Raw genomic sequence first — 16,441 nt, 5'->3', positions numbered from 1 at the left:
TCAAATATTCACATTACGGCAGATACTGGAAAAAACCCAAGAACACCAAATCGATACCCACCATCTTTTCATCGATTTGAAGGCCGCATATGACAGTATATACAGGGACGAGCTGTATAGAGCCATGTCTAGTTTTGGCATCCCTGCAAAACTAGTCGGTTTGTGCAGGATAACCATGGAAAATTCACGCTGCTCCATAAAGGTTGGAAACAACTTAACAGAACCTTTCAATGTAAAAAAAGGTTTTAGACAAGATGATGCGCTGTCATGTGATTTATTTAACATCGTGCTTGAAAGAATAGTGCAGAGCTCACACGTCAACACTAGAGGCACTATCTTTCAAAAGTCTGTCCAATTACTAGCATATGCTGATTACATTGACATAATCGGAAGAACTCAGCGTGATGTCAATGGGGCTTTTGTGAGTATTGAGGCAGAGGCTGCAAAAATGGGTTTAACGGTTAATGAGGGCAAGACAAAGTACATGCTGTACGTCTTGGTCAAAACGTCACAATCGACAGACGTAACTGTGAGGTAGTCAAGGACTTCGTCTACCTAGGCTCCGCTGTAAACGCAGAAAACAACACCAGCGCTAAGATCAAACGCAGAATAACTCTTGCTAACCGCTGTTTCTTTTTACTAAAAAAGCAATTGAGTGGTAAAGTCCTCTCTCGAGGGACCAAAGTGTTGCTATATAAGACCCTTATCATCCCCGTCCTGCTATACGGTGCAGAAGCATGGACTATGACAAAAGCGGATGAAAGCACCTTGGGTCGCTTTAATAGAAAAGTTCTTCGTGTGATCTACGGTCCCCTATGCATCGAAGGGAAGTGGAGGGGAAGATGGAACGACGAACTGTATGGGCTGTACAGCGACGTGAAATTAGCCAGAAGGGTAAAAGTCCAACGACTTACATAGCTGGGTCACGTAGAGCGCATGGAAACAAATGCTCCGGCCCGGAAAGTATTCGAATCCGCACCCACAGGACAGCGCAGTAGAGGAAGACCGCGGATCAGGTGGAGCGCACAAGTGGAAGGTGACCTCACCCAACTTGGAGCGCGAAATTGGAGACATCTAGCTAGGGCCCGAGTTAGATATAGAAGTTTGTTGGGTGAGGCCCTAGTTCACACAGGACTGTAGCGCCACCTTAAGTAAGTAAGTAAGTTAACTTCATAGTAAATTTGTGTAAGAGGAGAGAAGACCACAAAATGTCAAAGTTCATAGGAGGATGTAACTTTGCGTACTGAATAAATGTAATTCTATGCGAAACTAGTCTTTGAAAAAAATAGCTAAATAAGATAAACAGCTTTACAATGATTACTAATCTGCTATATTGGCATTTCTTTATATCAAGTTCATACTATGACATTTCCAGATTTATTTAAATTTTGTAAATTATGCTTCTAGTTCCTGTATAATTTTAAATATCACTTTAATTCTTTAAACTAAATTCTTAAACTTCCATTTGATATATTGAATAACAAATTTTAAAATTTTGATTGGGAATTTAATTTTAATAATAATTTAAAACATAATTTCAAACATTTTGTATAAATATTTATAAAAGAATTTTTGATAATTTCCTCAAAGGAATCAAACTATTTAGAGTTCAAGAAATTAAAAACCCAGGCGTTATATTTGATGAGAAACTTAACTTTATTTCACATGTCTCCTATAAAGTTTCAAAAGCTATAACTCTACTCGTATGTTAGGCGCCTTAAACGGAATTCTTCTGATTTTAAGGACACATACACACTGAAAGCTATAAATACTCCATTACTGGAGTAAAGATCGGCCATTTCGAATCCTAAAAAAGAATTGAAAATATCCAAAAAAAATTGTTTAAGATTTGCTTTAAGAAATTTTAGTTTAAAAGTTTACTAAAATATTGATTACAAATCTAGATGACGCAGACTCTTAAATCAAGGCGTAGAATGTTTAGTGTTATGTTTATTCGTGATATTCTTCCAAATGGCATTGATTGCGAGTTTTTGGTTTCTTTGATTATTACTTATGCACCTAGTCGATCTTTAAGAACAAGAAATTTCATATTTGAATATCCTCTTTCTACAAATAATGGCCAGAAATGTATTTTAAAAATTTATTTTTAACAATATTGTATTATAACTTTTCGTAATTTTCCCTATTTAGTTAAATTAATTTATATATTGATATTTAATAATAATAAATAATAATTTAATAATAATAAATAAATACAGACTTGGAGTTGATGCCACGACATAATACTTTAGGATTATTGCTCTTGGGTGACGTGTGTCCAACTTTATAATGGATATAATAATTTCAAAAAATTGGTTCACTTTGACATATCACAGAATTGTGCCTACAAAAATACGCCCTCAAGGGCCTTGTTGTAGCTATAACTGAATTTCAACATTAAAACCAATCATTGAAATTATTTGGAGAAGTCCTTTACAGTGATATTGCTAACTGAAATTTTGTTTCGTGCGGGATGGCAGTGAGAGATGGCAAATTCTAAACATTTTGACATTTTAGTTCTCCAATGTGTATCATAAATATACCGAATTTGCTTAGAGCCTTCTCCAAGTCTTCAACATCTGCTCAGTTTCCTTTTGTCAGCTTAAAAAGAAAACCTCCCATCAATAACAAGACTGATAGTTGTGCATACAAAGAAAATGAAGTGGAACTATTTTGATCCGAATCACAAAATTTAAAGTCAGCATTGAAAGCGATTTAATCATTTAAAAGTAAAATTAAACTTAAGCAAAATTTCTGGGTTAAAAAAAGTATTTTTAAGTAAAAAAAGATTTTACTTTTACATAGCTTGATTTTGATACCAAATATAACACATTTAATTTTTCAATCGCTTAAAAATCCCGAATTCAATGATGGCTAGAACTGCTTCCTTAAATGGAATAAATAGATAACGACCCCAATTATACTTTAATGGTATGTTTTTGAGTGGTTATGATACAAACAAAATTGCGAAAAAGCGACAGCGATGTTTGTCATCAAATATGGCATAGAATAACGAGGCTTAAATAACCAAAGTTTGATATGTTCCAATCGCACTATTTTGGTACCCAAATCACTTCATTTCCACGGGAGTTAAATTTAATCCCGTCAACTGTTGCGTTAGCTAAAACATCCGTAGAATCATTTCATAATTGATTTTTTTGGTCAGCCTATTATGAAGCCTGCAGCGACTAGTCTCCGAAGCCTTGAAAATCAATACAACGTTTTTGAAAATCTTATTCTAAGAAACATTGCCAGAATCTTTGCTATTAAAATAAAATATTTAATTTTTCGATTTGTTCCTTTTGTTCTAGTAGTGCTCCTATTATTTTGGCCAAAGCTGTATATATGTTTGTACAGGACGGCCTTGAGGTTGTAAGAAATATAGTATTTTGTAATCATGCTGATTAAATGAGTTATTATGGCAGTTTGAGAACTGTAAATAAATTAGATTTATATTTAAAAGAAATGCGCAGTTGTACTCGTATTTATTTTAGGTAGATATACGAGTACGAGTGTATAAATATATGACCTGAAAATAACTATACTTAACTAATTTTGTCGTTGTTCTTTGTTTAAACTAAACATTTATATTGATTTTATATTGATCTGGATTTTCAATATGAGTAATTCAGCAGGTGCATTCTTATACAGGGTGTCATTGAAGTGAATTAAAGCCTTAACTAGGTTGACTAAAACTATTCGGGTTAAAATATTCTACAGGGTGTAAGTTAGGAATTAATTAGAATTTTGTTTTTGTCTATGCCATGTCAACATTTTGACTAATAGGCAAATTAAAAAAGCAGCAGTTAACGAGCTTCGAGATCTTTTTCAGTTTCTCATAAATACTTATGTACACATATGGCTCTTTATTAAAGGTGAAAAGGTGAAGCTGCAGAAAGTTTATTGATTAAAGTCGAGTAGTAACAGACACTAATGGAATCTTAGCGGAAATTTGTACAAGAACATTTGACATTTGTTTGTTTTATTTTAAAAAAATTCGTCAGTTTCTTGACATATGGAAGTTAGTTCTTCCGTATAAATGTTTAATTTCTCTCAGGTGGCAAATTGCGTTGGCAATTAACTTGTGTATTAGCAAAAACGGCGCCAATTTTTTTAATACCTTAAAACAACCATATGACATTTTCTCTTTGCTGAAACATCCTTTGCAATTCAATCCTTAATAAAAACTGGTATCTTCTGAATTCGATGTCTTTCGGGACTACTTCGCGTTAATGATGAACGATATCTGTGTTACAAACAGTTTAACCACACTCTGGTAAGAACTATAGAATACTCCCATGGTGGTCTTCCTGGATATTGAGGGCGCTTTCACGTGAGTTGATTAATCTAATGCTAAAAAGCAGGATCATCAACTCTAAGATGGGCGATTTTTGTACGAAAAGGTCTGTCGGTATATACACTCCGCAAGGTGGTGTTCTGTCTTCTCTTCTGTGGAACATAGTGGTTAACGAACTACTAATATCCCTTGAGAGGGAAGGCTACAGAGTGGTTGCGTATGCGATGATGTTGCTATCGCCGTCAAACATAGGAGAACATCCTAATACACTGAGAGACCTGCTCCAAAACGCACTCAATATGCTCACTAGATGGGCTGATCACTGCGGAGTATTAATCTTCAAAAAACTGACCTCGTTCTTTTTACACGGAAATACAAGACCTCAGTAATTGTACCTCCTTTAATAAAAGCCAAATGAATACCGATGGCTTCTGCTAAAAGAATCAGCTTTTGCAATGAACCTCTTCTTGAACTTCTTAAGGGTGTTAAAGTTAATGAGGGCAAAACAAAGTACATGCTGTCATCAAAAAAGGACCTACAGTACCGACGCACGTCTCGGTCAAAACGTCAAGTCACGACAGACGTAACTGTGAGTTAAGAACTTTGTCTTTTGTGCTATGAATACACAAAACAACAACAACACAAGCACTCGCGAGTGGCCAACGTGGTGCTATATCTCTCTTCATCTCCGTATCGGTACACGGTGCAGAAGGATGGACTAAAAGTCGATGAAAGCACCTTGAGTCATTCCAAGAGAGAGAAAAGTTTTTTGCGTGTTCTACGGTCCCGTACCTACGCATAAAAGTTGAATGGATAAAAAGATGAAACGAAGAACTGTGCCGACAGTACAGCGAAGTAAACTTAGCCAGAAGGAACAAAAGTCCAACGACTGAGATGGCTGGGTCACGTAGAGCGCAAGGAATCCACATAGACAAGACACCGCACTAGAGGAAGACCGTGGATCAGGTGGTGTGCACAAGTGCAAAGCGACCTCATCCTACTTGAAGTGCTCGACTGGAGACATCTAGCTAAGAACCAAGCTCGACGAAAAAGCTTGTTGGGTGAGGCTCTAGTGTAAACAGGACTTAAGTGCCACCTTTTGTAAGTATACACATTCTCCACTGAAATGGAAATAACGGATGATATTGTCGTCAAAAAAATAAATCTACTTAAAGATGGTGTTACCATTGGTTCGGATAGTTTGCCTGCCATTTAAGCAAAACAAAACTCTCTAGACATCTTAGCATTGTTTTGTCTTTAAATTTCTCGAGCCATATTCCCAGAACATTTTATAGTTTTCTTTACTCTTGCTGTTTATAAGAAACAGTAATAAACGATATTATTATTTTATTGTAGATCTATTTTTTCTTCACAACAGCATGGCTTTTTAAAATGCAGACCTTCTGCAATCTAACAAAATTGCTTTCTAAAACTTTAAACGAACTGGAGAAAGGAAATGAAGAAGTGAACTTTTAAGATCACATATTTTGTCAAGGCCCTTATTATAAAATCAGTCACCAATTATATATCCCAAACTTTAAGCGCTTGATTTTTTACATTTTAAAATAAATCATGTTTGATTAAGAGTTGTCTTGTCTTCATTACCATCTTTGCTTTGCTCAGGTGTTCCTTAAAGCAGCCAACTTGTTCCTTTGATATTTATTTTACAATCAACGACGTTATCATTTTCATTAATGATTCAATTGTATTCATCTACGCTGATGACATGGAAATAATAAAGGTCATTTCTGCTCCCTCTGCTTTATTTCAAATTGCTTAGAACTCAATTTTACAAAATGTCAATTCAATACATTCAACTGTAAGCTTCTTTCCTCTCTAACTTATAGCCTCCATGGTTTTAATATTCAATATGTCTGTTCTATTCGTGGCCCAGGAGTTATTTGCGACTATCATTATTATTAAAATTATAATTAACAAGGCTCATTCAATTCTAGTAGTACCCGTTGCGTGATGGTTAGTGTGATAGATTGCAATGCCAAAGGTCATGGGTTCAAACCCTGCAATCTAAATTTTTTTTCACGGGTCCTGCCTCTTCCGAGGAATTGACAATTCCTCCAAGAGTAATTCTTGTCATGTCGTTGTTCGTTAAGCGCACACAAGAATGGTTGAGAGTTGTAATTCACTAGGCCTTAGTTCTCAAAGGACATTTGTGACTTCATCAATCATTGGTCTAAAGAATTCTTAAGCCCCTATGTACACTAAATCCCTATACACCACCTTCGTTATACCCCTCCTTGTATTCGCTTGTCAGGTCTTTCCATCTAGTCTAGAATTCTCACTTCTAAGGAATTCAACGCAGTCTTTCTTAGTGTGATAACCTAATCATAACACCTTATAAAGATCATTTAAAACTTATTAATTTCCAAAGCTTTAGAAAACGCTGATATTCTATCTCTCTCTCTGTACAAGCTATTATCAGGTACCATAGACTCACTCACTAGAAAAGATTTCAATTTTTAATAACTCATAAAACGTCAGACATTATCCTCTCTTAACTTTTAAATTTCGCCTTCTTTGAACCAACTTACAAATTGACTTCCATAACAGTGATTTTCCCTAAGAAACAATCTCTACAAGTTGCTCTAAGACCCCTTAACTCCCTGCAAAAAGATTTAATTATTTAAGGTTTTCCCATTAAAAATTAAAGTTGTTTTTCAGGCTTTGAAGCCCATAGATTTAAGTGATTTTTGCTGTTGATGGTTTAAATTTAAGCCTAAATAAATAGCAAATCAATTTTTGTTTATGTTTTTATTAAATTCAATAGCTTAAAAATTGTTTTATAAAATACAAAAAATAATTATTTTAAAATTCTTACATCTAGATATGTTTGAATAATTGGTAATCTTTGTTTTTCTTTTAAATACAGGTAAATTATTTTATTTTAAATAACAAAATAAAAATAAAATCCATCCATCAAAACATTTAAAAAATAAAAACAAAATACATATTTTAACAATTATTTATAATATATTTTCATGTTGTTTATTAATTGAATGAAACCAATAGATTTTATTTTATGTTATGTTTTTTATTTTTATTCTTTTAAACTTTAATTTTATATCTTTGTCGCTTAAGCGCACAGCCTTTAGTTTCATTTTTGTTTTGTATTTAAAAGTTTTTTTTTTTTAATTTATTTTAGTTTATTTTTAATTATCATACATTCATAAATACATTTTAAGTTTTTGTAAAAATATTTATTTAATTTAAAAAATAAATGATTTTCTTTTTTTTTATTTAAATATTTACATGTTTTTTTTCTTTTTAAATTAGTTTCTAGTTTGTTTTCTAAACAATGAAGCTCACTAACAATATAAATAAGTTATTTAAATTTTATAGGAATGTCATTATATGTGTTATTTGTTTTTGTTTTGTATTTATTTATTTTTTTTTTTTAACTTTTGGAGATATGAATTTTTCAAAGGTTTTGAGACATAATCCGTGTTGTTTTAAGAGAGCTTGTTTATTTTTTATATTATTATATACATTTACAAGTTATAATCTTTTCACTTAATAACTACAAGGCAAAAATTAATGTCAGCAAGAAAAGAATACTTTTGTTTTTAGTTTTCGTTTTTGTTTAAATAAAAGTCTAGAATTGAAGAAGAAAAGAAAATATACATAATATTTTGTTTAGAGCTCTTTGGAAGAGCTTTGATTCAAATTGCCCCGCATTTCTACATATATTTGTTTAAATACTTTTTTGTTCATTTTGGTAGTTCTGTTTCTAATTACATAATATTTTATTAATACAATTTACATTAATATCCAAATATAATAATCACACTGGTGTGTTTTTTAAAACAATATCTTCATTAGTTTTTAATTTGTTTCCTTCCGCAGAGGAAGTTATCAGTTTTGAATTTTAAATAATAATCATCTGGTTACAAGATCACTTTGATCAGGTAAATAATTTTGTTATGGTCTTAAGTTATATAATCGCTTAGTATCATCATCTTATATTAACCTTTGCCATCATTCAATTTTTATCGTCGTATCTAATGTATTTGGCTGTAAAATAGTTTGACTAACACTCCTGCTTCGTTGGAAATTCTTCCGAACAGCTTCGATCTCTATGTGATGATCAACTTCAGGATCACTGAATATTGACACTTCGGGATCATCAATATCGAAGACAATATCGTAGGTCGTACGTTCTGGGATTATTGCTTCTTTGTTTTCGGCTACTGATGGTATCTGGACAGTATTTCCCTCGCAGTTGCTATTGTGTCGATCTAAGTTGTTATTGTTGGTTTCGAAAATGTGTAGCTGTTGAACTTCGCTGGGAGTTTTATCAATGAAAAAATCTGAAATGGTAAAATTGATATTGTATTAATTGCAGGAAGTAATTTTTTGCCAAGGGCACTTATGAAAGTAAGCTTTAGAGACAATCATAATGATTCAAAATTACTACTATAAGATTAATCACAGGACAGTTACAATACATTAATGAAAATGATAATATATAAGAAACAAAAACCTTCTACCAAAACCAACGATCATCTACAAACAAAAAGGACATGCAATTTAAATTTGTGTTCTACGGAAAATTTTGAAATTGTAGTGTTTACCTTATCCAAAAGTGTTCATTATTTTTTCTTTGTTATTTTCTTTTTTAATCTTATTAACAAACAAAAAATAATAATTGTGTGTGTTTAGGTGTGTAATGTGTAGATTTTCTTTTTAATAAATAAAATATTTAAAAAATATCTAGCCGACATTCGGGTTCCGATGGAATAACTTGAACTGAAAAAATTTTTAAAATGACAATTAAATCTACAAAACAAAATAACTTAAAAATAAATAAAATAACAAACCTAAAAATAAAAACAACAAACAAATATTTTTAAGATATTTTTTTAACATAAAATAGGCTTGTTTTTATACTTCGAGTGCATAAGCGCACACCTTAGGGGATATTACTACCCTTACTATGAAAGACACAGTTTGAGCTATTGCTATGGCTGGGAAAGATTGAGTGTGGTAAGGAATTCCACATTCGAGTAGTGCGGCTGAAGAACAAATCTCTGTACTTAACGGTACGACCGAAGTTAGGCTCGAGGGTATACTGATGAGCATTCCTAGAAGAGCGAGTATTACGGTTTTAAGGGGAGGAATGCAGCTGGCTATTAGCCACGTAAATGATCCTATGATGGTATTATCACCAATCAATCTAAATGCTCTACATTCAATACTATCCAAGACGCTTAAGTAAGTTGCAGGAGCACCAGCCCACATATGGCTGGTTATACTCAAGCTTTGGACGTCTTGTAAATAACAGCCAGATCAGAGGGGGAGAAAAACTTCTTGCATCGCCTTAGAAAACCCAAACATCTTGTGGCATTTTTGGCAACATCGCGAATGGGATCATTCCACAAGAGGTGTTTGGTAGTACACAAACCGAGAATATCGAGATGTTCAGTCTCTTCGATGCAAGTGCCATCCAAGGATAAGGGCAAGGGGGGTATATCACGCTTTAACGATACAAAACAGTATTGCGTTTTCGAAGCATTAAATTCCACGCGGTTTTTTATTACCCATAGTACAATACTGTGTAGGTCAGAATTTAATGAGCTTATCATACTTTCGTGTTGCAGTTTCACATCCGAAGGTGAGGGATGCGATTCTGGAAACGAATATGAAAAGCTAAGAGTTCTATCGTCAGCGAAACAATGTATTGGATTAGAACTTGCAAACAGGAGATCATTAATAAAAATGAGAAAGAGTGTTGGAGATAAAAGGGAGCCCTGGGGCACACCAGCATTTATTTTGTGGTTTTCGACTTGAACCCATCCAATACTACTTGTATTGAACGATCGGAAAGGTAATTACTAATCCAATGAGGGAGGGACTCGTGAAAACTGAAAGCACGAATTTTTGATAAAAGAGCTTGATGCCAAACCCTATCAAATGCTTTTGAAATGTCAAGTGCAATAATCTTACTTTCTCCAAAACGATGAAAGGATTTGCTCCACTGTTTGGTGAGATGAACCATGAGATCACCAGTGGACCTATTGCTGCGAAAGCCGTATTGGCGGTTATTAAGAAGCTTTCGATCTTCAAGATATTCCTTGATAATTAATCAGCGTTTCTATTACCTTGGAAAGAAGAAACGTTACTGCAATCGGTCGGTAATTAGAGGGTGAGGAAGATTTGCCTTTTTTTTGGATAGACTAGACAAATGCGGTTTTCCATCCGCTCTTAACGAGACCTGAGGAGTAGGACAGATGAAAAAGCTTACACCTCTTCAGAACAATAGCGGGGATACTATCCGGACCAGCGGATTTATGTGTGTTTAAATATTTAAGGACTTTTGACACAGTACGAGTGCGAAAAAGGATTGGTCCCAAAGAATCACTAACTCGCTAGAGTGAGTGTTATGACTCCGCCTGTAGTCATAACACTCACTGGTAGCGTTGAATTGGCGGCGAACTGCCTAGCAAAGTGATTACCTTTCTTTAAAGAGCTAATAAATGGAGTCTCATTGCAAACGATCGTAGGAACCAAGGAAGAGGCAGAATTTCTCAAATTTTTTACAAATGACCAAAAATTTGGACTGCCTTTGTGACATTGCAGTATTTTTTGCCGTAATTTTTGGTCATGTACAAATTTGGTCCGTCGAACGCCCATAGCAGGCCTTCTTGGCTTGCTTGAACTTATTCCGGTTTTCCTCATTTGGATTGACTTTAAGGCAACGGATAACCCTAATAACCTCTTTACAGCTCGCATCGAACCATGCGTTTTCTTTAGATCTGTTGCTTTAAACCTTATTCCGGATAAAAGTTCTCATTCCCAGGAGAATCAAACTTGTGACCATATCAGCGCTGGCGCCAACGTCACTATCGAGGAAGCATAGTGACCAGTTAAAGATCCTGAAGTAATTATTGAGACCGTCCCAGTTGGTTTTCCCGTATTGCTAAACGGTTCTCTTATGAGCTATTTCTTTAACTAGAGAGTTTTGACACGAGAAATTTGCTGATATGACACAATGGTCAGATGTGCCTAGAGGAGAGGAGAACATTAATAGTGTACTTACCAGGGTCAGAGGTACGAAATAAGTCAAGAGTGTTTTCTGCTCGATCTACCACGTCCGATATTCGAGTGGGCTCGTTGACCAGCTGAGTTAGGAGGTTCAACTCAGCGATGATCTCTCTGACCCGAATGTTGAAGCGATAAAGAAAACGATTTCAGTGCGAGGATAGGACGAAACAATTCTTTGAATGAAGTCAGACAAAGCATCAAATTCACGAGAAGTTGATACTCTGTCTAAATTTGTTTTAATTAAATTAATTTTACAAACCGCCAAACATAGGAATTTGTCTTGAGGAGTTGAGTATCACATTTAAGTGAAATGACATGTTATTTCCACCAGGATATGACCCAAAGCTGTCATACAAAATTTGGAATTTACTCCCGTTTAAATGACGTGATTTAGGCACCAAAATAATGCGATTCGTACATATCCACCTTTTATTAGAGATGCCCTGATCATGTAGCCTGGCTATTCTATGTCAAAAAGTTGCAATTGATGAATTGAAATATAACCATGTCATCGCATGTTCGAACAACACAAAAACCTACGTTTTTTTTTTTATTTAAAATTAGGGCTTCGTTAAAATTACAGTCTAATTAGGGTGGTTATTCTACTGAAAACACTTTCTAAGGGTGCCAATTAAAGCTACCGTTTTGTTTTATAATTACACATTTTGTTTCGAGTTTTAGAAGCAATTTAGAAAGTTAAATTTGTTATGTTTATTATCAAATCAAAATCAGTTTTTTTACTGATCAACTTTATCATAAAATGCTTCGCTTTAATTAAGGGGCTAGTCATACCTATCACTAGTTTTATTCATTAAAACCAATTATTGGTATTTTATTGGCAGATCGATTATAGCTATCATTGAAAATTTCTGCCATTGAAACAATTTTTGGAGATGCAAAAGAACATTTAATTCTGCAGAAATATTTGAAAAAATATAAAAATTCCAAGACGGATTAGTAACCTTTTTAATTTGGGCTTCTGATCTTGTAATTTTGATCGCAGAAGTCGGATATGAAATTCGTATTTAAAAAAATCAGAATAGGTTTTTTTGTTTTTTAAACGGCATGGCAGCCAAAAAAGGCCTGCAGGCTATAACAATCAGTCTATCTTAGTTGTAAGGAACGCTTTTGCATCATACAATTTACGAATGGATCGCTGGCTTATGTCTGGATCTTTGACAAAAGACATTGAGAGCACCTCAAAAGCACCCGAAGCTGCCGAAGAAGTACCAACTGATGGGTATGTCCAAAAAAATGATGATTTACGTAAAAAAGTAATCCCCGGTTAATAACTAACAACTAACCGCACAAAATGATTTCAATGATTTTATTTTATTTCTCCAATTTCTGGTTTCCATATGCTTATTTTAGTGCGAAGGAAAATAACGCGATAGAGACAGCGGGGTTTGAGGATTCTGAAGATTTTGAGCTTGACGATTTGCCTAGTACTAGTTCCACGATGATCAATGCTACAGAAAATAATATCAGTTAAAAGGAAGCTCCACGAATCATATTTAGATTTTGGATTTGCTGAGATAAGTGACAACAAACCGCACGGCGTAATTTCGGCAAAGTGTTGCCGAACAGTGCAATGTTTCCATCAAAACTTAAACTCCACTTTGCATGGAATCATCCCGAGTCGAAAGCAGCTCGATTGATTTCTTCAAAAGAAAGTATGCTGAACTTACTAAACCTCAAACCAGTATTACTTATCACTCAAAATCAGTGGACGAAAATGCGTTGATGGCGTCCTACTTGGTAAGTTCCGAATAGCCTAAACTGGTAAAGCCCATACCATTGCTAAAAACTTAATAAAGCCATGCGTTAAAGACATTGTTCAATATTTGTTGGGGGAAAAGGCCAAACAATTAGTTGAGACCGTTCCGGAGACTTAGCAAAAGACAAAATTTGATGCAAATGGATGAATAAACGTATATATGTTGCAGGGTTGGCTATTTTAATAGTATTTGTGCGCTAACAATATCTAAAGTCATATCAAGAAGATCTGCTCTTCTGCAGACGTTGGACGAAAGCGTGAAAATAATCAACTTTATTAAATCACGGTCAAAAAATAAAAGGCTCTTTAAAGTGTTGTGTCTACATACTACGTCTTTACTTCTTCACGCGGAAGCAAGGTGGCTTTCTCGCGAAAAAACACTGACGCTTTTCGAAATTAGAGCTGAAGTTAGAACCTTCCTCATTGACGACAACATTGTTTTGGGGGACAAGTTGTGTAATGAGTGTTAGTTATTGAAATTGGCGTATCTGTCACATATTTTTTTTTTTAATGATTTGAGTGTATCACTTCAGGGAAAGGCAATAACTGTTTTCGATGCCAGTGACAAAATAGAACCATTTAAAAATAAAAACTTTTGGGTTGAATCTATAAAAAATCGAAATCTAGACAGCTTCTTAATGCTCAAGCTTTGGACATCCCAAATGATGATATTTTAAATTAGTTTCATATCCACCGAGTGCTTGTTTGACCTGACATCAGATTCTTCGATAAAAGAACTTTTTGCAACAAAGAATCAGAATTCTTGTGTAAGTTGAAAGACGAGTTCAGTTTACTGCTAGAGAAAGCTTAAATAATTCTTCCTCCGTTTGCGACAACATACATGTGCGGATCAGGGTTCTCTGCATATGTTGGAACCAAAACAAAATATAGAGCCCGTCTTGATGCAGAGCCTGATATACGGTTACAGTTGTCCAAATTTAACCAGATATTTCAGCTTTATGCAAAAATTTGCAGGCACATTATTCCCACTTAAAAGAAACTCTATATACTAATAATTCATAAAATATAATTATGTTATTCCTTATTAAATTAAGTTAACATTGTTCTTGTTTATTTAGTTGTAGAAACTGTTTCCTGAATTCAATAAAATAAACGAAATAAGGAAAAAAAAAAGATATTTAATTTGCTACACGTAACTACGAAAAATGGCATCAAAAAGCTCCGCGTGAAAATTCTCACGCAAAAAGTGCTCCGCGACTAAAAAAGATTGGGAACCGCTGCTCTAGACTATGTTGTTCTTGACTGAAACTAACCGCCATTATTTTTGGGAATATTGAAACTTTATTTCAATTATATTTCCTGATTTTTATCTTTTTGACAGAGAGACTGATAAACGGGTAGTCAATGGAAGCTATTACCTACATACTATGGCTACAAGTTTAAACAATTTTGTTTATAACCTAATTGGTCATGCATGAAAAAAGAAGAACTAATTATTTTATTAGTTTATTCAAATCAATAAAATGATTGTATTAAAAATAAAAAAGGGTTTATTAGTCAAGAGAACTTTGAATATGAGAGTTCATAGAAATTTTGTAATTTTAAATGATTTCAAAAATAATAATTTTCTTGACCTTTATTCCTCTTTTGTCAATTAACGAGATTCATGGAAAAGCCATTACAAAGAATAAAAAAAATCCCTTCGATTTACCAAAAACGTATTTTTCAATTGCAATTGATAACATAAAGTGTTCATCGAATCCTCATTATGCTTATCCAGCAAAGTGTTCAGTTGATAAAAACTATGAACCAGAACATGGTTATTTTGAATTACAAATGCGTCGTGAAATTAAATCACAAAAATATACATTTAGTTTAAGTTTTGGGCTGAAAGCCAATAAGAAAAGAACAATATTAAGTTTGAAAAATAACGATGCATGTGCTTTCTTTGAAGGACGAACAAATAGTTTTTTGAAGGTAATCAAACAACAATTGGAAGGCTATGGAGAACTTCCAAAAAAATGCCCGTACAAAGTAAGTATTGACTTTATACTTAAATTTATTTGCTTTGGTAAATTATACTTTTTCTTTTTTGTAGAATTTTCATTATTTATTCAAAGATGTTTTTTGGGATATTCGGAAATTTCCACCTTACATGATGGAAACTGATTTTTATCTAATTACAAACAATAGCGTGGGTAATGATTTCTTATTTTCAATTCAAGTTTGGGGTAGAATTAGAAGAAATTATGTAAACGATACAACTACTAATAAAAATGATATAACAACATAATTTTTAATTATGCAGAAATAGAAATCAAATTTGTTGTGTAGCTTATTTTATCCGAACCAAAGTTTAAAAGAAGGTTTTTAGTCTACACCTCATCCGGGAACTACGATCGATATTTGGATATACGAGCACGGTTTTGTTTTGTACATCAATTGTTATTAATATTGACAAAATATATACCAGTAGGAGAATTATTAAAGTGTGGAAAAAATAAATTTATAAATAAATTACCTGATTCAATTCCATTCCATTCGCTTTCCACAGCGTAATGTTGATGTTGATGAGGATTTGGATGATCTTCGACGGAGCCTTCGAAAATATTTAAGTCTGTTGCTAATCGATCGTCTTCAGTCATTTCAAATATTTCTGTTACTTTGACCTAGGATTTAAAAAGAAAATGAAATCATTATTATTACATTTGATAAATTATAATATTGGGTAAGGAAAATATGCATTTGATTGCGTACTTTGGAAGGATTTTATCATCATTGTTCGCAGAAAAAAGAAATACAAATATGAAAATATTATAATAAGGAAATATTTTATACTAATTTGTATTTAAATTTAGTTTTATGACACGAGTATGATGAAATAAACAAAAACATACAACTTAGGTTTAACGCCTCGAAATTTTATGAAATGAATCTTATTCCTTTGAGTCAATGTTTGGAAAATGGCAAAAGGTAAGTAGGCACATCTCTTCTTAACAAAAAGTATTAAAAACAAGATCCGTTTCATTACTGTCAATTTGTCTTGAACGTACCTATAACCGTGTTTGATATTACATTCTATGGAGAACGGACTTAGAGTTTTAAGATTGAACATAATAATTTATATGTTTAGCCTAGAACAATATCAGGGGTCACATTCTAATTCTATGTGGATAAACCAACGTTGTAGCTTGTTCATGAAACAACATTTCAGATATAGTTATCGCATAATTTGTTTTTAAAAACATGGATTCACTATTGTTTTCTTTACTAACTAAAAAAAAAAGCCAGGTTCCCAAAATCGTGTGAAATGAAATCGAAATCTACATTGAAAATCGAGTGAAATT

General features: G+C 33.5%; 1 protein-coding gene across 1 annotated transcript in view; it reads right to left on the bottom strand.

Annotated features, from left to right (window-relative positions):
• Positions 1-7,695: 7,695 nt before the first annotated feature.
• The window catches only part of LOC129938889 (1-acylglycerol-3-phosphate O-acyltransferase Pnpla3), a 52,659-nt gene continuing 43,913 nt past the window's right edge, over positions 7,696-16,441 (bottom strand). Inside the window, exons 7-8 of the mRNA XM_056046707.1 lie at positions 15,616-15,763; positions 7,696-8,622 (exon numbers count right to left, since the gene is read on the bottom strand). Coding sequence (XP_055902682.1) covers positions 8,291-8,622; positions 15,616-15,763 — 480 coding nt within the window. The 3' untranslated portion in view covers positions 7,696-8,290. The remainder of the gene's footprint in view (positions 8,623-15,615; positions 15,764-16,441) is intronic.

The sequence above is a fragment of the Eupeodes corollae genome, chromosome 1 (genome assembly GCF_945859685.1).
Source record: "Eupeodes corollae chromosome 1, idEupCoro1.1, whole genome shotgun sequence".
In the NCBI taxonomy this organism is placed as follows: Eukaryota; Metazoa; Arthropoda; class Insecta; order Diptera; family Syrphidae; genus Eupeodes; species Eupeodes corollae.
This window is presented reverse-complemented; position numbering and strand designations above follow the sequence as displayed.